Here is a 26,795-nt window from a genome sequence, read left to right as displayed (position 1 = left end):
CTCGTGACCTCAGTTACAAATCAAAAGTGGGTTCTTTGAGGGGCAGCCAAAATAGTGTTTTGTGAGGCACCTAGCCAAAACACTTTCAGTACCTATTCAGGTATGCTGAGAGCCTAGCAAGTGCTCTGCCATCTTATTCTGCAAAATTTGATTTTTAAAGTTGATTATTATAAACCCCTGCTTTTCTAGGGCCATTTCTGTACTCTGTAAATTTATGAATAATCCCAGTAAACATACCAGTGAAGTCAGGGAAGATTCATAGAGACAAAAGCTGTTACTGCCACATGGAAAAGAGCATTCATAGAATGGTTTGGGTTGGAAGAGGCCTTAAAGATTCATCTAGTTCCAACCCCTTTAATTCACATAAAATTTAATAGCAATTAATTTATGGCTATTAGCTCATTCTGTATTAGGATGACAAAAAGCCTTAAAATAAAACATGTAGAATCCTAATGAACTGTAGAAGGAAATTAACATTTCCTTTTGAAATCTCTCCTAGTGAAGGAAGACCTTCCCCCAGAGTGGAACTGCTGCATAACATAGACCCCATGTTTGTGGATAACTTCCCATGTAAGTACACTACTGATTGTTCAAGAATTACTAAACATACAGTTTATCTCCTGAACATTCCTTGTTTTCCATAAGTGAGGTATTTCCTTCTAGGTGAAACAAAATAGAGTAGGATGCCTTCTGCTTTTAGGTAAATAGCTTTAAAATGCAGAAATATCATCCCCCAGGTGCTCTAAGTACTTACTGAATTGTGACCAATGTGCGCTTCCTATTTCAGAGAGCTCTGAAGCACTGCTGAGTAACGAATAAAGTACTTTGAGACATGGAAATGTTGAGGAGCAGCCTCAGGGAGCGCAGGGAGGCACACTGCCAAAAATTCCTACCAAACCTTGTCTTCAGTGCTCCAAGTTGGCAGGTAGCTCCCAATGAACTGTTCACCCTAACACATCTTGATACATCTATATAATATGACCTTGAAAATGGAAAACTTGAGTTTGTGAGAAGCTGAGGAGTTCCAAGCCTTGTGACTGCTTTTGTTCCATGATCACATGGGTTGGATCTTTAATGCCATAATCACATGAGTTGGAGCTGAAGTTTGCCAATTCTATAGCTCTTAAAGCACCTTCTGTTTTATGATTCAACATTATTAGCTTGCTAAGGACTACAAACTTTTCAAGCAGAGATTTTTTTTCATGCAGAACATTGGAACAGGTCCCATGCAGTGTTTTTATAGCATTTCTGTGTTTCATTAAATAAAGAAGTAAATCCAGGCAGAGGAAAAGTAGTGCAGTGGGGACAGTGATCTGTTGCCTGCAAGACAGATAAATGTTGTACTGTAGTAACTATATGGACAGGGTTAAGGTGGCCTTCTGCAACACAGATCTAGTTCTGTGATGCTCTTCTCAGAAGGAGCAACACCATGCCTCTCTCGTGCTTGTGAACGACACTGTCTGCAGATAATTCCAACATACTGATGGAATTAAGGTGTGGCTACTCCAATTTCCATTCAAAGGATACTCAGTGAGTTGTGGCATTCCTGTACAGTGTTATGTCCTGATGTGGTAATCTCAGGCATACTTCAGAGACCATCTTTTCCTTGTGGGAACTGCTGTGATTTTGCTCACTGGAGGTGTTTGAGTAGACGAATTCTTGGTGTAAATAGAAGGGGGACAGGCAGAGTAGGTTTTCAGGAGCCTAAGCTCGGGATACTTCCCCAGATTGATTCCATAAAGCCATACTCTGATGATACTTCACCATTTGGTACATATAACATGTCCTTACTTTTTATCTGTATTGCATTAGATGTGGGCAGGGAGCAGCGGGGGGTGAGCAGAAGCTGTAGTAAGTGGAACTTCTATGCCGGATGAGATATGACTTCTAATCATCACAAACAGAGGGAGGGATATGCATGCCTGTAAGTTTAAAATGTTTTTATGTGCCTTTCAAAACTGGAGTCATTAAAAGCAAAACCATAACTCTTTACCCACATGTCCTTATGTGCCATGTAAGGTTTCACTACCTCTTCTCAACAAAGGTCTATAATTTCAGCAGGTTGCTTTGTGCCACCTGTTCTACTTTGTTCCTTAATAGCACTTCTGGTCAGGAACAGGTAGAGCTGACCTCCAAATTAGTATACCTTACATTTTCCTGGTTTTGATTTTATGATACCATTCTTAAAGGATTTGAGAGTAAGTAATTATAGTTCTGATAGATTTGACAAGATATATCACTGTTATACATGACAAAATATACATTAAACTGTGCTTTTTCACATTAATTAATGTACTGTTTCTAATGCAACAGACCACATCAATTTATAGGCCGCTGTTTGAGATGAGAAATGCAGCTTTCTTTGTACTTCATCTATTGTCATAACATGATCAATTTCTTATGAGTTAACTGGAGGTTGGAATGGTTTCGCAGGACGAGTCATTGTATTATTTATGATTCTTTTTTTGACCCAGCTAGTGAAATTATGCTTTCTCATATAAGGATTAAAATTCCTATTTAGCAATCTGAATTATTAGGAGTAACTGTATATATATGTAACTCAGCTGATTTCTACTTAGTGTCTGTTTTTCATTTGCACAAACTGAGTAATAGGCTTAGAATTAAGATTCAGATAAATTATGTTGGTTTCTCTATTATGGATAGATTAAGGAGATGCAGTGCTTGCACTATATAAGTACTTTTATATTTTCAGCAATTATGCCTTTCTGTGGTGCAGGAGTTTTTTGTTTGTTTGTTTGTTTGTTTTAAAAGCATCTTAAATAAACCCATACAATCTTCCTGTCACCAAGGTGATAAACTGTGTGTCACTCTGGAGCCTTGCTCTTTCCTTGACTGTTTACTGTTTCCTTGTTCTAACTGCTTTGAAATCAGAGTGCTCTCTTGCCTATGGTGCTAAAGTATATGTATGTATGACTGTTCCTCTGATTTCGTTCTCACCTGCTGTGTAGTCTTTGGCCTCCTTTATGCCCATCTCATAGTCCACCTCAAAAATCACATCACCTAAATCATCTTGTTTCAAGAGAAGTATTCTTTTTTGTAGAAATTGAATTAGGAAGTAAAATAATGACTGGAAGATACAGATTAACCAAATCTCTGGATTTACAGAGTACCGTGGAAGATCAAAGAGGAAATTAAATCTCAAGATACTGTTAAACATAACAAAAAACCCCAACCCCTTTCAGGATGCTGTGGGTAATCAGGCAAATTCTAGTTACATTATTAAGGAAGACACGATCTTCTTGTAGTTGTGCACACATAGGGCATTAAGTTATTGTTGTACTTGCACTCAGTTACTTAAGGTCTCCTGAACTCTTGAGAGTGCTTTTGCATCTAATGTATACATTCTTTCAGCATAATATTTTATTTAATGGATGCATATATCTTCATATCTGTCTGAGTAAATTGATAACATGTATTTAGTAGCATGAATGATGGGATGTCTCTTATAATTCATTGATTTTTAATTTTTGGCTGAAATAGGAAAATTGAGCCTTGTTCAGATTTTTTACACCAAAATAAGCATTCCTTCAGGGAAGAATATGTGCAAAAGACATTAAGTATTTTAGTGTCAACTCAACTGTTACAGCAAAGTAATCGACAAAATGTTAAGTTAAAGTTAGAACATGCTATCTTGATTACTGAGCTAACTACATCTGTGTGGTCTGTTAGAATTGGCCTTGACCTGCGTGTTTACCACTCATGGAGTAACATCATACAACTTTTCAAGATTTCATACTGAGCACTGGTTTCTAACCTCTGGGCATCAGCCAGGGTTACTCCAGCAGAGCTGATGAATCTACTGATGAGCATCTGCTTACATTTTTTCAGGAGGTCATGTCCAGGTAAATACTATAGCCCTACAGTAGTCTTGTATCAAAGTCCTGTACCTCTCTCCTGTTGTTAATACTAAGCAGTGTAAGAGGGAGAACACTGTAAATTAGTTGGTCTGTTGTTTCATTCTATAAAAAAATACTCTGAGGTCGTATTTCACTGACTCTTTCAAGTAATCATCATATCTCTCAGAGGGCAGACTTTTTTCATTCAGATATAAACCTTTCCAGTGGTCTGAAACATATTGCAAGTGTTTTAGACTGTAATTCCTCATTTGTCTTCAATGAAAATAAAGGGATTTCTGTCTCTGACCACAGACTTTGCCCACAGGCTCCCTCTGACCTGTGGCAGCCTAGTGAAGTGGTTGGGGTTAAAAACAATCTTTTCTCTCAGTGAACTGCTCTGGTTGGCAAGGCAGACCTACAACAATTGTGGTGGTGTAACAGAGGAGGCAGTGGTATGAAAAACTAGAGTGGGATCTCCAAAAATTAGGGTGCAGAAGGGAATGGGTTGTGGTCTTTGTAGCAAAGCAGTCTGGTGGTGAGTAATTGCTAAGATGGCCAGCCTATCCTCTCCCTTTCTCTTAACATCCTCATTCCTTTGGGTTGGACCTGGAAATTGCATGGTGACAAGATGAGTCTTCTGACAGATCAGCCTTCAGATTATTCTGCGTGGTGAGGGGAAAGAGGAGGAAAGGTTTCTACCACATCAGCCAGCTGAATCAACTTGCCCTGTAGCTGTATGACTGGGAGCAGGGCAGTAGTGTGTGGTTGGTGGCAGATGGAAGGGCTGGCTGCAGGATCTGGCAACTAAGATCAGCTCTGGCCACTGGGGAACCTCAGCCAGAGGCAGTAGTTTCACACGGAGTTCAAGCTGGTGTAGGTCGCTGCTGCTACCAAAGAGGAAATCCTGCCTCCCACAGGGCCTCACTACCTCTCTCCTCTCTCTCGGGTCATGACAAACACTCACAGAGCCAGGCTATGAACCAGGTCAGGATATTGGTTCAGATTTTAATAACCCTTTTTTTCCTTTCTTTTGGATGTATGTTTGCTAGCCAAGCGCTCATTTTGGCACGAAGTATCAGACTAGAAGAAATTTCAGGAGACAGGTGAGATTAATTCTGTTGGCTCTGAAATTGAAAAATTAAACCCTGAGGTTTCCATTTAATAGTATATGATGAAGTGATCCAGCAGGTTTCTGCTGGGGATGTGTTTTACTGCCTCCTCTCCTCATTCCCAGCTGCATGCTCCCGATGCTTATTTTGCATCCATTATGGCACTCCTCAGATACCTCCATGGACCAATCCAACTTGCTAGCATGGTTTTCCCCTGTCAGGTAGGCTGAATCTGCTCACTGAAGGAGCCGGTGGATGCCAGAGGCAGTGCAAGGCTGGGCAAGGAGGGCTGTGCGATTGGAAGTGGGGAGGCAGAGGGAGAGCCAACCCTCTTAGAACCATTTGGCTGCTTCTGGAGCCAGAGCCCTGGAGGGAAGGAGTGGGGAACCACATCTTCTGGTTGGACCTCATTGCACTAAACCAGTCTGGTGAGCTCTGCAGATGGCGCTGACCCAGCATCCTCAGAGGTGGTTGCTCCTCTCTCTTCTTGCTAAAAGCCATTGCTTTTGTCTTACTGGTTGTTTCTTCAACACCCTGTTGATTATTCCAAATGTAATGAATATGTGTCTCAATTGCTGAGTCTTAGTGTAGATTTATAATTTATTAGAGAGGTTGCAATCATGTAAAAGCAGGACACTGGTATGAAAGATGTATTGTCTTCCAGGTTTGGGTCTGAAACATTCACGTTGTCTGTTAGTTTTAAGAGTTTGTAGTAAAATAAGAAAATTTAAACCAGAAAGCTAAAATTTTGTTGAAACAGAGTATATTTTTCTCTGTAATGTATAGGTTAAGAAAGCACAAATAAAATGCATAAAGTAACTTAAAAGTTGCATAAATCAAAAATCTGATTTACATGTATTGGAAGAAAAAAACCCCACACCAAAATTGGTTTGCCCCGTTTTTGTGATTTTGTCTTGGAAAAAGAAGAAAAAAGCCAAATTGTTGATGCTTTGGCAGCTGCACAGGTGACGTCAGCTCTTCCATTGTGAAAGATCTGCTTTCTTTTAGACAGCCTTATGGCATTTCATCAAGTTTTGGTGATTCAGCTGAATTAAAAACCAACTGGATTTAAGTCTCAATTCCCCTAACTGCTAAACCAAACATATTTCTGACCACACAGTCATTGCTAGATGGCCTGTCTTAAAGCAGTATTGTAGCTTTATATCCCACGGAAGGCAACTTGAGAATCAGAACTGAATGACATGGGGAAAAGAAATGTACCCTTTAATACAGACTTGTTAATCAGAACCTGTCAGTACACACTGTATTATTTTTTAATCTGACTTGCTAAATTTATTAATGAATTTAGTGAAATTCACAAAATCTTGTCGCCTACACATACAGCACCACCTCTTCAAAAAGAATTTGAATTTCTTTAAATTAGAAATTTGTATTCAAAATAAATATGTCATTGGGTGGGGCTGTTTTAGGCTGAAAACACTTTTACCTTCATTTAAAATTCCAGACTTAACCATAAACTAAAACTTCAAGGCATAAAAAATTGTAGCCTACGAATTGTAGTCAATTGATTTTAAAGATATCTATTCATAGAGGCAGACATCCAACACAGAGAACTTGTAAAAACATTTTCTGGTTTTCCTCCGAACTTCTATTTGCCTTGAGCAAAATTAATCAAATTTTACATTGCTCCCCTTGACATTTGGAAAAAGGCATTACCTCATATATTGCTCTATTAATTGCCAAAATAAATGATTGCTTGTAAGGGGCTAGATCTGCTACATGTAGAATGAACAAATAATATATTACAATAGAGAAAACATTTCAGTTCTGGGACTGATGTATCATTCATGGGCATTAAAATTGCATTATAATGGCTGTAGCATTATATATTGTATCCATACATATACCAAAATGATTCATCTTGATTAAGGAATGGACACTCTAGGCTCCTTTAGGCCCCATTTATTACTTATTTTGCCCAGGTAAAAGATGATTCCTGAGACTTTGCAGGCCAGAAGTGATTTCTTCCCTAGTTTTATTACTGATGATCTAGATGGTTTAGGATTATTTTTATTTAAAAAAAAAAAAAAAAAAAAAGGTGAAAAAACAATCCCTGGTAATGGAGTTAAATGGAGTTATTCAGTAGCAGCAGAAGATGTAGGTATGCGTGGAGGAGTGTAGATGTAGGTATGCATGGGCTTCAAATGGGATAAATTTACATCATGTTTGTGCCAGGCAAGGACCCAGAATCCACTCTCAGAAGTCAAAAATGTGCAGAAAAGCGACCAGCATGCTTAGCTGGCTGAACTTAGTTATGACAGTTGGAATGGGAGAATGGTCAATAATGAGGAAAAAGACAAACACATTCTTTGCTTCTCTGAATTTCTGTTTCCCTGCGAAATTATACATATGCATGCTGACCATCTGGATTCTGTCATCTTTTCATTAGGAGAAAATCATAAATTGCAGTGACCCCCTGTAAGTTTATAAGGCAGGAGTTGCCAATATGTGACCCTGAAGCCATGCGTGGCCCTCAATCACTTCATGCAATGCTTTTCATGCTGGCCTGGCAGTTTTGGCCAGAGCTCAGCTCCAGTCTCTAATGGGAGGCTGCCATTCCAGCCAGCTCCACTGCCATTCACATCAGAGATAAGTGGTGTTTTTCTTTTGGCTGTTGACTGTGTGAAGTTTCTGGGGTGTAGCTCTGTGGCCAGGAAGTTTGGCCTGTGGTTCTGTGCTGCCTTGGCTCTTAGCCCACCTGCATCGCAGTGTGAACCATCCGTCAACTGTAGTATTCAACACCAAGTGTTCAGGGATTGCACGTTTGGTGAGCCTCATAAATACTAATCCCCATGTTTCCTTTGGGATGTAGATAATCTCTTTTAGAATTTAGAAATATTAAGTCACTTGATCAAATGTCTAATGCCAGTATCATGGCTGGAGTTCCTAAATCCCTTGGTATTACTTCTTTTTTATCCTTCATTATATCCCATACCTATTTGAACATAACACTAACATTTTATATTTTTATGCAGGTCCTGACATAAATGCTAGATTACATTTTTCAAGTGAAATATCTTTGAGCTGGAAACCTGTCAAGTTATAATTGTGCAAAGGCTGTTAGAGTCAGGTTATATGCTGCTCAGTTCTCTGCCTTGAACACTGCTACGTTACAGTGATACAAGTGAGGTTTGGGTGTTTCACATAAGGCCATCTCAACTTGACCTCAATTCATAAATTCCATTTTCCATTCAGTTCAAATCTGTTTCCTGGAAAAAAGAAGATTTTGATTTTTTTTTCTTGTTTTGCCATCAAAAGTGAAAGTCAAGTATTTCCTTTTACCATCTCTCATTTTGTGATGTTTGACCTTGTAGGCTGTATTAGTAAATTTGCTCTTATTTAAAGTAATTTTTTTTTTTTTTTTTTTTTTTAATTCTGTAGTTGTATAGCAACTGATCTGGATAAATGCTTCACCTTGTTGATGTTCACAGGGTATTTTGCTGTCATGAGTAGTTCTGGATTTTACTGAATTATTTGTGTGATGTGTTTTTTTGCAAAGATGTAATCCATTGTAAAAATCAAGGTGAATACTTTGAAAGAATGAGAGTATTTTCATATGCTTACTTTTGTTGAAACAAAGAAGAGTATGCATTTTGAAAGATAGGAGACTGAGCATGGTATTCCAGTATAAATCTTACCATTGGAATCAAACATTACTATTAGAAAACTGCAATTAGAAGGGTAATAGCAGATCTAGTGAATTAAGATAGGTGAGCTTCACTGGGTGAGTTTGCCTATGGCACAGCCTTATGCCTTGTCCTTGTCAACATGTCAATAGCAAGTTAGAGTGTCTTTGGGCTTGTCTGTTTCTTCAAGATCCATATTCTATCAATTCTTCCAAGGTTAAGGTCATGGCTGTTCCTCAAACATTTTTATTTTAATAAAGTAACAGAAAGACTCAGATTTTTGTAGAAAACTCATTATTACCATAAAGCAGCAAAAGGTCACAAAATGTCTTTCCTTGCTGAAGTAGCAAAACCCCTTATTTCTTCAGTAATTCATTGTCACAGTATAGGCTGGAAGAACCCTTGACATTTCCAGAGTTTCCTTGTTGAGATAAAATAACTGCTCTATACATTACTGATCAAAAAAAGGGAAATAAGTTAAAAATACATATATGCTAAGGCCTTGTTAGCCCACAGAGCCATACACGTTTCAAAGTGAGGATAGGAAGCTTGTCCTTCCTTCTGGCACATTTTCATGGACTGTCATGTTGATTAAGGCATCAGAACTACAAACACATACGACTTCAAAAACATGCTTTATAAGTAAGACAGAGGTTATACAGATATAACTAAAATGGAAAAATCATCATTTTCAAAGGGCTGCTACTGACTATTGAGCTATGATTTAGAAACACTATTGAATATTTTATTTATTGTATGCATTATAAGCATGAAAGAAAAACTATTGCTTTTAAGCAAAATTGAATTGACTTTTTCTGTATGAAGAGGTAAAGGTGTAGATGGAAGAAGGTGTATTGTGTGACTGTGAGCCTTTTCAAAAAATAGGCAGCATTTTCTCTCCAGTAGGGAGAAGAGTTGTCTGTTTTCTGTAGTACAGACCATCAGTAACGACAGTGGTCCATAGCACTGTAGTAGGCCTAGAAATAACCATGAAGAACTTGTTTGACTCTCGTGTTGATTGTGTGGGTTTGTTACTGGGGAGAGAGAAAATGCTTCTGAATTAGACAGTGCTATTCAAAGCTACCTTGTAACTTTAAGCTTTGATTTATATGAGAAATCTTTAGTTCTTCTTAAGAAGGCGAAAGTCTAAGATGCTGTAAATAACCTACTGATTATAGGTTTGTTAATGTACAACAAGCAATGTCTATGCAAAACCAGTCTGTTCACAAACAAGATGCTCTCATACGTACTTTCCTTAAACCAGTCTAAATAATCTGCTTGGGTTTACAGTATTATTCATCTATTAAAGTCAGACACTGAAACTTCGATGTGTAAGTTTTTGTATAGTATAAGAATATTTTTTTCCTGTATTTCCCAGTGGTTTTTCATCACAGAAATAAATTTGCAGTGGATGTAAAACAGCTTCAAATCTAGTAGAGTAAGTGTTGAACAAGACTTTAAAATATATGTATTTTCTGAGACATGCAGTAAGCTCTAAATTTCAGCTTTATTGTGGATGATGGCATCTGTGAGTGTTACGATAAGTATCTCTAACATTTTCTCCTGCCTATTTCTCCATCTCTTTGCATTTCTCTATCTCTTTTCAAACTCCAGTCATGGAAGTAGGAGTTAAATCAGAGAAAATACAATGAAGTTGCTTCAAATCTTATATCCCAAGAAAGAACAGGCTAGATACTTACAGCATTATCCATTATAATGAGGAAGCTTTAAAATTTCCCTGCATTTTGTGGATGAAATTTCATTTTGACAGTTCATTGCTTGAGATTTGCTGAATTTTGGTAGTTATCAATACTTTAAGACAAACCTATTCTGGTGAGATGGGCACTTTTAGCCAGAACTGATTATACTCTAGCTGACTGTCTTGTGTGCACTGGATTCCAGAGTTAAATCAGTTGCAGGAGGAACATGAGTTGCATTCAAGCCAAGATAACAATATGTGTTTTGCCAAAGAAATAAGGACAATTTCTTAGAACTCCTTCTGGAGTTTGCTTTGTCCTGTGCATTTCCCAATGAAAACTGAGCAACAGGTTGCTTCTCAGAATCATGTCTAGCAAAAGGTAATTTTTGTCATGAAGTTACCATTGTATAAAGTGCTAAAAATAAATTTCCAGTACAGCATCATTTACAAAATTTCTAATTTATGTATGTGAAACAGCGCAAAATTTTCTGTTCATGGGTAAGTGATTGTTTTGGCTGGGGAATCTTCATCTGCTTGTATCTAAGACTTTATGCTTTGTAGCTACAGGGGAGAGAAACACTCCCTCTTTCCCTCCAGTTCCTTTTCTAAATGTGTGGAGAACAGTTGTGTGTTTCCATATCACTGATAAAAAAATGAGGCATTTAAAAAGACCTTATGTTTCTGAATAGAAGATCTAAAGGTCTAAGGGTGTCTTCTAATGATAAAAATATTAACTACGCCTTTTTCTCATTTGCTTTTTATTTCTCAGTAGAATTTTCTTTGAAAATGTAGTCTTTCTTATCTTGCAGGTAAGTAGTTGATTCAAGTGACTGGTTCGAGATTTTAGGAACTGTATAAATTATATTACTCAGAGAGAGTCACAATTATAGAGTGTTTGGAAGAGACTTGATTTTATATTCATCAGTGGAAATTAAAACCGTGGTACTTTCACTGCTCTCAGTGCTATAACCAGTATGGTCTACTGTATATATTAAAAACTTGAACCATATTCCATATATTATTTCTTGATATTTAGGAGAAGAAAAAAAAATCTCATGTTAAATTAAAACGTGTTGGTGCTTAATCCTACATCATAAAGCAAAGGAATTCAAATAGACTGGAAAACCAGCATAATTTCTGACCCAGTCCATAGATGCATACTACTTTTATTATGTATGCAGCTGAACAATACGAAGAGTACAGCTTTCCAATTGCTAAAGTGACCTTCATTAGAAGCAGTGTATGCTGAAAGGTATTTATATGTTCTTATGTTCCCATATTAAACCTTCCTGCCATCTTCTGTCTGTTCTTCCCAGATCCAGGTACTTCCAAACTGAAATATACTCAAGGAAATCTGCATTTATTTTTGTTTTCAGTACCATTCTGAGTTTTACGGTGTGATATAGAGTCCCTAATTTGGATGTATTTGTAGACTGCCTGCTAATCAAACTAATTTCACTGCAAGTGCTTGCAAATGAAAACCGCTCTGTGCCTATAGAATATTTTGCATCCAGGGATGCTAGAAAAACACATAGATCGTTTAATTAAAATTCGGAAGATAGTAAGAAGTAAAGAATCTTAATGGTTTAAGATTCTTAAGAATTACAAATGATGTACCCACTACATTTGCTTGCTTTCTTGTATAAATTCAGAGTTTTATGTACAACTTTGGCACAAGTGGGTATCTCATCACCGAGTTAAAGGCCTATTTTCTGTGTTGTCATTAAAAATATTTGTTTTTATTATATGATGTGAGATGGAAAATATGGAGAAAACCTCCACTCTAGAGTTTCGTACAGTCTACTGGGGAGAAATCTCTCTTGAAGGATGGGAGATCACAGTTCAAATCTGTTTGTAACAGTCAGGATAACTCAGTTACTTGATCAGTTACCAATGGCTAGGGCTTTCATTGTGACCTGAGAGTTTCCTCCTTTAGGGAGGAAAGTGTTGGACAGATGGAAAAATGCCATCGAAGGAGAGTTCAGAAGATGCGGTTGTGGGAAGCAGCTCTGACCACAAAGAAAAGTTATAGGGTGGCTTCCTGAGTTTTACTGCAGTGAAGTTATGGTTGATTTCTCAACTTTGTGTTTTCCTTCGCGGCTGCATGCTCCTATAAAGAATCAAGCGATTGGGTGCCTGTTACCTGAAGTTTTGTATGAGATTTCGAGGAAGTTGCAGACAGCTTTCTCGAGGGTGATATTTATGTGGAGTTCCATAATATTGAAGAAAGTCCATGATTTTTTTACCTACCACTTCTGCTATTGTAACACAAAAAAAAAGGCTTAGGTGATTCAAAGGAGTCTACAATGTCTCTTGATAGAAAAGTAGTCACCTGTGATTTTTGAACTGCTTGGGTTTTATTTCCTTTCTACTTAATGGGCATCATGTAAGTAAATGTTTTAAATCCTGATAATAGAGTAAAATTATTTACACTGGAGCAGAAGCTGTTGTGTGCAAAACCTTTTGATTTATTTTAATGGAAGCAGTAGGGGAATGATACCATTACCATTTTTCTGACATTTTATAGAAACTGGTGAATACAACAAAGATTTCTCAAATGTTGATTCTATACCAAATAGTATGTTGATTTTAAAGACGATAGTGAACGTACTAGAAAATACCCTCTTTCTGTTTGGGTTTCATATATAAGTGGTTTTTGGTTCACCAGCTCCAGACTTCTGTCTGGGAATCTCCTCTGTGGTTTTATAGACTACTAATCAGATCACAAGAGGTGGGGAGGCATATGCATCGCCTTACTGTGAAAATAATACTAATTATTGCTTGTTGCTTCTAAGTTCTTGTGGAAGAACCTGAGTGGTTTATTTCCAGTGTTTGATTCAACTATTAAGCAGAATTCTACTCTGTGACATACAGAGTTGTTCACTCCTCCCTTAATAAAAACATTTTTATAAAGTAAAGAAACTTTTTTTTAGTCACCCATAGTGCTTTAGAGTATAATCTCAGTAGAATTTAAAAAAAAAAAAAAAAAAAATCTAATTTATCCTCTTGAGACTTGTCACTCAAGGTCACACAATCTTTTGAAAACCTGTCTTCCTGGAGTGACAGTCTTCAGTGAGTTAACAATGTGTATGCACAAGATTAAATTATTTTAAATGCAGTATCTCTTTTTGGACATGTGCATTAAGTGCCTCTTCATTCCCCAAAGCTGCCTTACTGCAAGCACTAGTCTCTGCAGTTCAGTAGCCTCTTGCCTTTTGGCTATGTGATGCAACTTTGTTATGGCTGCATTCCTTGCTCTGAGGATGTATCTGATGGAATCCCGTGATGGGTGTCTCTTGTCACTCCTATAGCTCTCTGTGAGTCTCTCCAGCCTCTGTTAGCAGAGATATGCCTGAAAACATGAGCGCTCCCAGTGATCCTCTCAAGGGTCTTTGCAAACAAGCAGAACTTTATTGCAGTGCAGTCTTAGTGACATTTGTGGCTTATGTGGTGCCTGCTGACAAAATGAAATCTCTTTTATCACACTGGGGTAAGGATGGCAAGGGACCAGCAGCTGAGACAGATATTCTAGCTATTCTGATAACAAGAAGATGCTATTAAAAGAAGATTTTACAAAGCAATAGAATAACATGGAGGTTTTCCACAAAACGTCTTTGGTGATTGATAGAAAAAAATTGGCATGTAATTGAATTTGAGGGTATAGCCAAGATTATATTTGCTCGGAGAATGTAGTCTAGTCTAATTAGAATATGACCGTTGCTGGCAAAAGCAGATGATGAACCTCCTGGGTAAAGAATTCATGTCTCACCCAGTGTTTCAGCACACTTGGGTTTTTCTTACTGTGGGTTCATGTTGCATAGTAGTGCTGTTCTGCAGTGTAGTTGATGTCTAATTAGGTCAGGTAGAGACTATAGTTGCACTGAATATAGTAACATCTACCAACATGATGTGCCTTCATTCAAGATGCTTCATGAAACCACTGGGCCAGTGAGTTACACTGGTATGTCCCCTGTCAATTTAAACAATAAGGTTTTGATTATTTGATTGCATTTGGCTCAACATCACACAAGATGGGAAGAACCTTCCTTCGGTCATGCAGGTGATGGAAGCAGCCTGGTCCCTGGAGTTCCATAGAACATGCAAATTAGTTAGTAGAGGATTTTAATTCACAGGGGATTCCACATCATCCAACTTTCTGACTGGTTTCTGAGTGTTTTCAGTCATATGGTATTCTTTTTGAGATGGAAAGACCAGAAATACAGTTTTCCAGTTGCATAGAGCTTTTTGCTTTGTTCATCAGGCCTTTTCTAATATTCTTTGCACTCAGTTTTCCTTTTGACAAGTGATGACATAATTCTGAAAAAGCATCAGCTTTAACTATCATGATCCCAAGGTTTCACTCTTGGACAGTAAGGGTGACTCGCAGGCCATCATTTAACAGATGAATTTAGGATTGTTGTTTCACACATGCACCACTTTACCTATATGTATGTTAAGTATCATTGCCTATTTAATGCCTATTCACTAACTCATAATGGTCTTCTGTCATTCTTTACAGCCAGCTTTAAATAACCTATCATCATCCACAGATATTGTGATCTCACTGTTCATTCCCTTTTCCAGGTCATTTGGAATATGTTCAACAGTATGGGTCCCAGCACAATTTCCTTTTGGAATTCAGTGGTGGTCTCTCCAGTGTCAAATCAAAACATTTTTTGTTTCTCATTTAATTAGATGAAATTATGTGAGTCTCTTTTCCCATAGCTGCTTAATTTCTTGGCCTAGATGGCCATGCAGTATGAGAAGTAAACTTTTCTTATGTGGATCCTGTTATGTATTATTTAAATATTGGAGTGGAGTACCAAAGGAAGTGATAGTGGGTGTTGCATAGCCAGACAAAATTTATAATGAAAAAGGAGTCTTGACAACTACAGAGATAATTTTAGTTACTAAGAAAATATCTAGGGCATCCTTTTGTGTGGTATACATTGTAAACTGCAGGGTATCAAACTGTTTAGACATTCAGGTAGTGTATTATGCACACACGCTTTTGTTACAGGAAATGTTGATGATATTCCTGCTATGGCTGAAAGTTTTTAAATGTACTTTACATCTGCAAAGCGCTAGCCCCTGGTTATTATTTGTTTCAGATGTGTATCTAATTTGCACTGGAAAGAGTGTGAGCCATCTAAAATCTTAATTCATCTTGTGGTTTTTGTCTTTTCTTAATGCATGCTTTTCAATTTTTTTCCATCAAGCAGTTTGCAATTAAGCTTGGAGCTTTATGTGATTGTATTTAACCTGTCATATGGTTAAATCTGCTCTTATATGATAGTATTATAAATAGAAGTTTAACTGTAGGAATGCCACTATTTTTCACTTTTTCATTTGGGAGATACGCTGCAAAAGGCAGATAAGTTCTAAGATGAAGAACCAAAGGTAGAAGCTTCATTTGTTTCTTTTGTTTCTAAAGGGCACTCAGTATGTGTAGCTGATTAGAAAAGAATGTTTTTGTTACTGTGTAGGATGTTGGAAAATTGTAGAGGCATAGTCAATCTGACACTCACTTAGGCTGTTTAAATTAACTTTTTAGGCAGGGCTCTGTCTCCTGAATAAATAATAAATTGACATTCTTTTGTCTTTCTCCAAAATTGCTCTCCAGTGCCCAACATTGCCTCCCTGCACACTAGTATTGTAGACCACAGTGTACAGAAATATAGCATGCTTCAAGCAGTATTCTTTTGGACCCTTTAAATTTTGTGGTTGAGACCTCACTAAATGGCATGTTAGAGAGAACTTCATGCTCTTTGATCTCTCACCAACCAAGGGAACTTCTCAACATGGATCATTTTCATCATCTTAATCATAGGCTGAAGGCAGAATATTTTATTTTTAGATGTACTGCCTATTTATATCTCCACATTTTATGTTTCTACCAATTGCTTGAGTTGGTCTCATTAAAAGAATGGAGAAGGAGAGCTAGAAGAATGAGAAGAGTGATTGATCTATGCCTATAAGATCTGTGCAAATATCATTGCATATATAGATATAGAATATGTATTATTCCCCTCTATATTCTCTTTTTCAAATCTCAGCCAAAAATCTGTAGTTTATCTTCTTCCTTCTTATTTTTAAAAATTAGATGTGAAGGTTAAATGAATATACTTTTAAGAAATTGATTACCTTTAATAAAATGTTTCCACAAATTTACCTTTCAGACTGATCTAAAGAATGAGCCTTTCTTTTTTTAAAAAGAAAAAAGTTCAGATTATACCTTTTTTTTTAACCTCTCAAGTTTACAATATGGGTGTTGACTATCCTTAAATAACCTTTTCTTAGGAATTATGGCTATGTGGTACTTTACATGTTTGCTTTGCAAAGTAGAAAGCAAAAGATTGAAACAAAACATAGGAAAAACTTACAAAGATGCTGGCAGATTGGAATTTTCCAGCCTACCTATCAAGTACTGTGTTGTGGTGGCTTTTTGTTGTTGTCTTTGCTATTTTTAAATTTTGCCTGCATTAGGAAAACTTCTTTTCTTGTGTTTTTTTTTTTTTTTTAAGTATTTGCATGTGATTGAATATTAAATAATTCAAAGAATACCAGTGAAAGCTGTCAGGAACATCGTAAGGCTTAGAAAAATAACCAAGTTGGATTTGTAGGCCTCATTACTGAAGAGGAGTAGAGAGCTTCTGATAAGACATCTAAAGTTGTAAAATGTAATAAAACTAGATCAACCCTTCTTCTTTTTATTCATGCAGCACTAGAGGGTCATAAAGTTATTTTGGCATACAGCAGCTGTAGAAAAATCAGTTACACAGAAAAGAAATGGATTTTCGGACATTTTTGTCTTTTTCAAGGTGATCGTATAAGTTTGTATATTTTTTTTTGTTTTAGAAAAGTTTCTGATAGGTCACTGTGCATGAGACAAGGAATCAATAATCGATTCTCAAGCTTACGTTGATCACCAGGGAAGAAATGTGAAGAAATGTTTCTTCCTATTTTCCACCATCAGAAATCATTGCCCAGTTGGATAGGTGAACTGATTAGTTAAGCAGAAGCCTATTGTAAGTGTATGCAAAAATACATAGGAAGGCAGTGGTTTTTTCTCTGGAAGAGCTAGCCAGCCAACCTAGATCAGGAGTACACATGGAATACTGAATGAGATCAGAAGAGCTTTTTCGAAAGGCTAGAAGTTAAAACACAGGGCTAAGCACACTGCATCATTTTTTGTGATCTTCCCTATGCTTAGAAAGTAAAGTGAAAGAACAGATTGCTGGACAAAGTAAGCAGTTTTGGTTCATCTCTTCTGTTTTGCTTTGACTCGTCAGTTGTTAATTACTTCTTGGGATGCACTGCGGGGTTGTATGTACCAAGTAACTACTTCATATGGCAAAACCTGTGATCTTGTAGAACTTCTGTAAATTGTAGGGGCTTTTTGAAATTTAAAATGTTGTGATTGAAGCAGGAAATAATGTAGGTATCAGATTCTGATATCAATCACAGTAGAATAAATCCGCTGTGAATCCATTATTTCAATTACGTTACTCTTGATATATGTTCTGGTATAAATGCAAAACAAGTCTTAAGCAAATGACTGACCTGTCTACACTGATACAGACAGATCTGTGCACTGGAAGCCACTGCTAATACAAATTAGTATTCTTATTTCTTTATGCTATCCCTACTGTTAAGAATACCACTGGAAGTAAACTATGGGTGTGCTGGAAATTACTCCTGATGGTGTTCACGGATTTGTAAAACTACAGTTAAACCTGAATCTGAATCACATATACTTACACAGGAGGATGACCAAGATGGTGAAAGGCCTTGAGGGCAAGGCTTAGGATGAGTGGCAGAGATCACTTAGTTTGCTCAGCTTAGAGAGAGAAGGCTGAGGGGAGCCCTCATCACAGCCTGCAACTGCTTCAAGGGGAACAGCAGAGGGAGAGATGCTGGTCTCCTCTCTCTGATGACCAGCAATGGAACATGAAGAGATCGAATTGAAAGTGTGTCAGAAGTTCAAGTTGGGTGTCATGTGGTTTAGTTTTAGGTAGTCCTGCGAGAAGCAAGGGTTTGGACTCAATGATCCTAACTTGTACCTTTCAACTCGAGATATTCTATGATGCTGTAATTACCCTTCCTGAAAGTTCTGAAACTTTCAGTTCAGTGCACAGAGAGATCAATATAATAAAAGGGGTTGCATAAATTCCTCCAATATAGTGCTTTCTTTTGAAAACAAAATATTTGGCTTGTCCTGAACTGAAAATAATTTGGTGTATGATCAAGCCAAAAATCTGGTTAGTTCATTATCCTGTTTCTAAGACTGGCACTCGTGTAGGAAGGAATGTATGAGTATATACGAGTGTAAATATATAAATATACTTATCTTGTATGCTTCCCACAACCTGCAGTTAATGGAGCTCCTGATTTTTAGGTTGTGATTTTGGGCAAAAGAATCCTTAATGGATTTTAATTCCACTTTGTGAACTCTTTTTATCATTCAACCTGCATAAACTTCTGCCATGCCAGCATCCCATGGAAAAAAATTCCACACCTGAGTTTGATTTGTGATAAGGAAGTATGTACTATCATTTCTTTTGCGTATGCGACTTCATAATTTATGCCATGTCCCTATTAAGAAAAACCAATTATTTCTTACTCAGCTTGTCATGCCACACAGTTTCATAGATGTCTGTCCTGCTCCTCATCAGCTGTCCATCTCTGAGGATGAAGGGTCCTATTCATTTAGTCATTCTTCACGCAGAAGCTGTGCTATAGCTTTAATCTTTCTTGTCACATCTCTGTATCTCATATGGTTTTGCTGTGTCTGTTCTATAACATGGGGATGACATATTACTGAACATGTCACCACATGTAACTGCACAGTATCCCTTGTAAGGCACAACAAGGTCCTAACTGGTGGCATAGTGGCCCATAGTTTGCCACTTCTAAAACTGGTTTTGCTTTTCTTAAATTCTGCTGGACATTACTTGTTCATTACAACTTCATAAATTCTTCCCTAAATAGCAATAGCTTGTTCAGAGCACATTCTTCTGTGTACGCAGAGTTAGGATTGGCTTTTTTCCCCTCATGTTCCTTACTTTCCTTTTTGTCGTACTTATGTTTGTGCATTAGCAAGGCTTAATGCATTGAAAGATTGTTCACTTTTCTAAAAAGTCCCATATATTCTCTGGTCATTATTCAGGATGTTATTTATATACTTATCCAGTAGTAAATTTCTTAACATCCTGCCTGAAAAATATGCTATGAAATATTCAAATTATCAGAATGGCAATTATTTTTGCAAATGCAGCTATCATTTTTGACTGATGCTTTCTCAGCATTTAGCATAGATTTTTTCAGAGTTGATGACATTGGCCTTCTGGAAAATCAAGTCTGTTAAAGATAGATACAAATTAGCCATTGAAAATTATTTAGGCTTTTACATCCTAATTTGGAATACATATCTGTTTATAAAGACAATGTAGGACAATGAAAATGAAAGAACTAAGCTGAAGTTTTTATAAGGGGAAAAGGGCCAGGCTTTTAAAGTATTTACATAATAAACTCTCTTGTGGGTAGTGGGAGTTGGCCACCTCAATTCCTTTTAAAATCTGATCCTGAAACCATTTTTCAGGCTGTCAAGACTAAGGATGGTCTTCAAATATGATAGAAACTCCATAGTCACTTGCCAAGGGCAACATTTCTGAAGGACTTTTTTTTTCCTAGAGAGATGTGAAAGCTATTTGAATATTTTTTAGAGACCTACAACTCCGAACAAAACTCTAAAATATTTAAATCAATTCATTGTAGCATTAAATATTTGAAAATAAGTATCTGCATGAAATTTCACTGCTTTGTTAAGTTATTAAAGTTGTATCATTTCCCAAGAGACTACTTAAAAAGAAATATAGCAGCTGGTGAGGCTCTGAAGTTGGGCTTCAGGAAACAGTGGCTTCAGTTCGAAAATAGGAAAATTTATGATAAAGGCTGTGGGATTTTTCTTTTAAGGTAAAAACAAAGGTTTAGTATTTCACCAGCCACTGATACACAGGTGATCAAACAGCACAAAAATAAAATGTCTAGCCTCTTTGCACAAGCAAAAGTATCAAATTTTTTAGATATAAGTCTGTAAGGAGGATATGCAGGCATTTGAAGGCAGACTTGATTACACAGACCAATAAAAGGCTTCTGCTGGATTAGTCCATGGGGCTATTGCTACTGCCTGGTCAACCATACTGGGGAAAAAAACAACTAAAAAAACAGCAAAACACAAAAATTCCCCCAAAACCAACAAAAACAAAACAAACCAAAACACCATCCAAACTAAAATTAAAAAGAAAAACAACAACAAAACAACCCACCCCAAAACAACAATCTAGAACAGATGCAGAGAAAAGCTGCTTAAATGTTATGGGAATGAAAGTTTTATCTTTTTTACCAAAACACAAAAGAATGTGACTTCTTTAGTCTGCCAGATTGGAGAAGGAATCCCTGTAAAGTTCATACGTTGAGGGAGAAATCTGCCCATTCATTTTGCGTTTCACCTGCGCTACCAGACGTTGAAGAATGAAGACGCAGGTAGAAACTTAACGGCTGGGTTGAAGAGAAGGAGAAAGTGGGGTACGTGCAGCGGGAGGAATATCCAAGCTTAAGGTGGAAGTCATATGATGGGAAGAAGAGAATTCATGTCAAGCAATATTTTTATCTAAATTAGTTCTGTATCTGGTGCTTCTATGTTGTAATAAACTGTCAGTCCTATAAATATGCTGTGTAGACACCATTCGAACAAGCATCTGTTTTCCATGGGTGGTATGTCTAATAAAAGTTGACCTGTACTGTCTGGGAAGCAGCACACTTGTCTGAATAACAGACAGTACATTTCTTTGGCATAAGACAAGTGCTTGCAATGGGTGAGTTAACATGACTGACAGAGTTCTGTTTATAATAACTCAACATAAGGGAATTTATCTTTTTCTTTTCAAGAAATTTTGCTGAAAGATAGTATTCCACCAAACAACTTCAACTATGAGCTCTGGCATTTCTTGGTTTAGGAGTTCAGTTCTATTACTGAGATGAAATAAGTAGTTTTTAAAAATATTTTATCTTCTTGAATCTTATTTTAAGTCTCATGCATGACATTCTAAGGATATTTTGCAAAGTACATCTGAAAATACAGTCTTTCATACTCTTTGTTTGAATTATGTTACCTAATTTATCTTGTGTAATTCTATGGCTTTGCATGCTGTAGCTCAGCAATCAGAAGCGTATTCTCCATGCTAAACCTTAAAATCAGAAATGCAGCCCCATGCAATTTTTCTTTTAGACCAAGCCTTCATATTGTAATTTTGAGACTAATATTTAAAAAATACGGTTGTGTTTTTTAATCTGCTGAATGTCTTTCATTGTGCTCTTTAAGAAAGTAGGTGGCAAAGATGAGTATTCTCAGTAACAAACAGCAGGACAGAATAATAGATAACATAATGATATGGGAAAGTAAGCAATATTGATCTTTAAACTGTTTTGTACCTGGTACAGACATCACATGGCTGTGGGGGAGATTTAGCTTCCAGAAGAGATTCTTCTGGGGGTATTTATGAAGTTTTCCTTGCTTTCATAAGAGTTTGGGGTTTTTTACCATCAGCTTCAGTGCTTCATGATCTAAGATGAGTACTCCTCAGTTTGTGTATACATACTCTTAACAAGTAGTCCCCTTTTATAACCTTATTTATCTGGGAACATTATGCAAGTCTGATGTAAACAGAGAACTTGGGCATGCACAAAAATTGCTTATTCAGGAAAAATTGATTCAAATCCCAGTAATAAAAGTGAAACTTAGCAGGACCATCATAAAAAATAGAGAAATTGTTTGTGTCCCAGCAATTCCTAACTTTCTATTTCTCTCTTCTTTTTCGTCAGATATATATTTGCTCCACTACAGTGTAGATTTTACTCTTTTTAGAAACCTCTAGTTCTGCTTCTAATATTGGATCTCACGTGATCATTGTACATCTCATGGATTCTTTTTTTATTTAAGTGGCAAAAATCTGTCAGCTGAGTGCTTCAAAGTCCTTAAGCTGGTCAAAAGCCATCTCCTGAAAGATGCTAGAGAATAAGCTTTATAAGCTTTGGTTTCTCTTCACATCCTGATGCCTTGTTTCTAGTCTGATTATAGAGCTGCTGTGTGGTAGTCTTTTGGTAAAAAGGTATCAGCTGATACAGTTGAAATGAAGCTCTTTTAGATTTTATGTCTTAAACTCCTATCTTGTTTATGAAAGCTGACATGCAAGATTGTTTGAATGCTCCTGGAGTGTCTGTCTGACTCCCTCCTGGTTTCAGCACAGAACTGGTCTCCTGATTACTCCTTGTGTATGCATGTTAATTTTTTTCTGAGCTCCCTCCTATAAGGAGATTTTGGTTTCATTTTGAGAGGATATTTGCACATAGTTGACACTTCAGAGATTTTTGCAGTATCTGGGGCTACATCATATGCGACTCTACCAAAGAAAGTGTGAAGACATGCTTCATGCTGTGTCATGCCATAGAAGTACCTTGCTGGCCAAATCTGTGTGAATGTAGCCAGCTCAGTTCAGAGGGACAGCTCTCTGCATGTGGATACAAGTCAGGACCTGGGACTTGGTCCCTGGAGTGATATAATAGAGTAACAGTAGTAGCAGTGATTTAGATCTTTCAATTCTGTTTTCCTGACCAACAAAAAATATAGGCACTTCTATGAGCAAATTTAGCAATTCTGATCATGAACATCCTTAGTGGGTCAATGCCAACCTCATGAAGATCAACAAAGCAAAGTGCAAGGTCCTACAGCTGGGTTGAGACAATCCCAGGCACTGCTACAGGTTGGGCGGAGAAGAGATTCGGAGCAGCCCTGTGCAGAAGGACTTGGGGTGTTCGTTGATGAGAAATGTAACATGAGCCGGTAGTGCGCACTTGCAGCCCAGAAACTAACTGTATCCTGGGCTGCATCAAAAGAAGTGTGACCAACAGGTCGAAGGTCGAAGGAGGTGATCCTGCCCCTCTACTCTGCTCTCATGGGACCCCACTTGGAGTATTGTGTACAGTGCTGGTGTCCTCAACATAAGAAGGACATGGAGCTGTTGGAGCAAGTCCAGAGGAGGGCCATGAGGATGATAAGGGGGCTGGATAACCTCCTGTATGAAGACAGGCTGAGAAACTTGGGACTGTTCAGCCTGGAGAAGAGAAGGCTGCGTGGAGACCTCACAGCAGCCTTCCAGTATCTGAAGAGGGCCTACAGGGATGCTTGGAGGGACTCTTCATTAGGGACTGTAGTGATAGGACAAGGGGAAGTTGAGGTTAGATATAAGAAAGAAGTTCTTTACTGTGAGGGTGGTGAGGCACTGGAATGTGTTGCCCAAGGAAGTTGTGACTGCTCCATCCCTGGTAGTGTTCAAGGCCAGGTTGGATGGAGTCTTGGGTGACATGGTCCAGTGTGAGGCGTCCCTGCCCATGGCAGGGGAGTTGGAAATAGATGATCTTAATGTCCTTTCCAAATCAAACCATTATATGATTCTATGATTCTAATACAGGTATATGAGATACAGATATAATGTCTGTATATGAAAGGAGTACAGTTATCCAGACTAAGATGTGACATTTTCTACTGATAACTTTTTGCAGTGCAGTTCGAGTTAAATACATCCAGTGAAACATAGCACAGATGTTTTCACATATATATAACAAATTGTTCGTAGAATACATAAAAATAAATGGATGATCCTGCTTTGTTTTCCAGTAGAATTCTAACAATGACTTCATGCATGTGCAATGTATCAAAATTAGTTTACTTTTTCATTAAGGTCTTGGCATTGACAACAGGACATCTTTACCACAGAGCAATGCTTCTCCCTGGGATGACTCACTTTTCAATATATCCATGCATGCAGCAATCCGACGTGGAAAATGGAAGTTACTAACTGGATATCCAGGTAATGAAGTAACTCCTTTTTGCACAGTGTGTCACATCTCCCGCCTGCCTCAAACACAGTTTAATTCTGTTTAATGTATGTTCATTTCTTTTAGCTATTCTAATTTCTCAGGTTTTTGATCACATGCAAAAATCTGAAAGGGACACTTCCAAAATCCAAACAATATATTCTTTCATATTGCAAATATTTTGTATGTAAATGTATACAAATTTCACAGTAAAAAAATCATAGAATATCTCAAGTGGGACGGGACCCATAAGGATCATTGAATCCAAGAAGCAAGTCCATTAAGTTAATTGATATGAGATTAAGTGACATAGAATTTTGAATCCCAGTGTTGCAGCTTTTTTGTATAAATAGGACTCCTGTATAAGTAGCCCTGGACTAGAGATACTCTGGTGCTGGGATGGAGTTAAGGAATGCAGCAACAGTCACTGTCAAGTGGCTTGTCAAAGGACGTAGTGAATTCGTGGATTGCAATATAACTCTATGTCACCATACTGCTGCATTGTATCTGAGAGTTAACCCCTGGTCTGTTCTTCTTTCTGCAGGCTGCAGTCATTGGTTCCCTCCACCATCTTTGTTCAATGAGTCAAAGATTCAATCATCTGATCTACCAACAAAGAGGCTTTGGTTATTTGATATTGTTCATGATCCTGAAGAGAAAAATGATTTGTCTGAAAAACATCCTCATGTGGTGGAAAAATTGCTCTCACGGCTTCAATATTATCATAAACGTTCAGTGCCTGTGTTCTACCCCGATGAGGATCCTCTCTGTGATCCAGCAGCAACTGGGGCTTGGGGTCCTTGGGCATAGCACACAGCATCTCATCCTGCAGAACAAGCCTGTAGCAGAACCTGGTTTATGGACTCAATGTCCTAGTCACATATTTCTTACCTTGTTTATTAACCGATTGCTAATTGTGAGCTCATGCCTTGAGAAATTTAGTATTTTTTACTCTTAAAATATGTTGGGAATCTTTTTTCAGTCTTTGCCCACTCTCTCCTCCAAAAATTATGTGTGAAATGTTGCTAAAATTATAAATCTGTTGTTCAAATATTCTTTATCCAAAATATGCTATTAATGAAGAAGGAAAAATGTTGCCTCCTTCCTTGAAAGAGATTGCTTCTGTTAAAAAGCTGCAACAATCGTGGCATCAGGGACATCCAGAATGCATTCATGTTGGGGAATAAACTGCGTTTTGTTTTCACGTTTGTCCAGAAGACAAATTCTATTGGAAGAAGTTACAAATCTGTAAAGAACAGGAAAAAAAAATCCCATTAGTTGACGTAATAACTTTTGCCCTTGTCATGCATCTCTGTCCAGAAAAGGGAACAGATGGAAATCTCCAACAGAAAAATGAAACAAACAAAACCAAAAAACACCTCCCAGAATACAGCAAAATCCCTCTTTTATCACTGTTTGTTTATATCACTGTTTATATATCGAACTGGAGTAGAGAGTGGTGGTCAACTGGACTGTCAGGCAGAGGGATCTGGACAGTCTGAAAAAATGGGTGAACAAAGACTTCATGAAATTCCACAAAGGCAGAGTCCTGCACTTGGGGTGAAATGGCTCCATGCAGGAGTACATACTGGGCTATCACAGGATAAAAAGCTTTTTTTGCAGGGAAAAAAATCTAAGTATCCTGCTGGACAATAAATACAACAAGATTTGCCATTGCCTCTCTGGGTAAAGATGACCAACCACATGCTGTTCCTTATAACCAGGAATGCAGCCAGCACATTAGTGTTTATTCCTCTCTAGCAGAATAGCATCACATTTTGGGCTTCCCTGTACAAGAGAAGTATCGACAAATTGGAGTGAGTTCAGTGGAGCACCATGAAGATGCTCAAGGGGAGGAGAGTAAATGAAGGGAGGCTAAAAAAATTAGTTTATGCTGGAGAAGGAAGAGAAATGGGAAACTGCTATCCTCATCTATGTAATGGGAGAGCATAAAGATTAAGCCAAACTCTTCTCAGAGGTGCACTAAGATGAAAAGCACACAGGGAACACGTGGAGTTCCAATTCAATATAAGAAAAAAAATCACACCATAAAGTTAGTCAAATAAGGGAACTGTGAGGCTATGGCATCCCTATCCTTGGAGATGTTCACTCCTTGGCTGGAGAAAACCCTGAGCAATGTGATCTATCCCTGTAGTTGAATCGAATTTGAAATTGGCCCTGCTTTGGTGGCAGTGATGAGGAACAACCAAGTGACCTCCAAAGGGCCCTTTCTGCATGAATTATTCAACGATTTTGCAATAAACAAAACCTTATTTCTATTGCCTGCCTAGTGAGTACCCTTTCTCCTCAGATTTTGTTTCTTTATTACCATAATAGAGACTGTTTTCATCCTGAAGTGCATTCTGAGCCATGAGGAAACAAGGCCAAGCAACGTTTCTCGATTACTCATCAAATTGATGCAAGATCAACCCACCAGCTCTCTGAATGTCCCAAACCTTGAGTGTGGCAAGAGTTCTGGTACTGCTTCTCAGTGTCCTTAGACAAGTGTTTAGGCTGCAGAGCTCTAGCTGTCATCCTCTCCAGAAAG

The 26,795-nt window shown here is 37.7% G+C and overlaps 1 protein-coding gene across 4 annotated transcripts in view; it reads left to right on the top strand.

Moving 5' to 3' along the window:
• Positions 1-26,526, top strand: part of ARSB (arylsulfatase B) — a 65,285-nt gene extending 38,759 nt beyond the window's left edge. The window contains exons 6-8 of one of the 4 annotated variants that reach the window (XR_003989179.1): positions 500-570; positions 788-925; positions 24,112-24,166. Coding sequence is in view for 2 of the 4 variants with exons in the window: in XM_030470201.1 (XP_030326061.1) it covers positions 500-570; positions 24,112-24,240; positions 24,792-25,057 (466 nt within the window). In the remaining 2 variants the exon portion in view is untranslated. Of the gene's footprint in view, positions 1-499; positions 571-787; positions 926-1,812; positions 1,925-24,111; positions 24,241-24,791 lie in introns of those variants that run through there. The other 3 variants (XR_003989180.1, XM_030470201.1, XM_030470202.1) reach the window with 3 other exon arrangements.
• Positions 26,527-26,795: the final 269 nt, after the last annotated feature.

The sequence above is a fragment of the Strigops habroptila genome, chromosome Z, assembly GCF_004027225.2.
Source record: "Strigops habroptila isolate Jane chromosome Z, bStrHab1.2.pri, whole genome shotgun sequence".
In the NCBI taxonomy this organism is placed as follows: Eukaryota; Metazoa; Chordata; class Aves; order Psittaciformes; family Psittacidae; genus Strigops; species Strigops habroptila.
The sequence above is the reverse complement of the archived record's forward strand: the minus strand, read 5'-3'. Positions and strand labels throughout refer to the sequence as shown.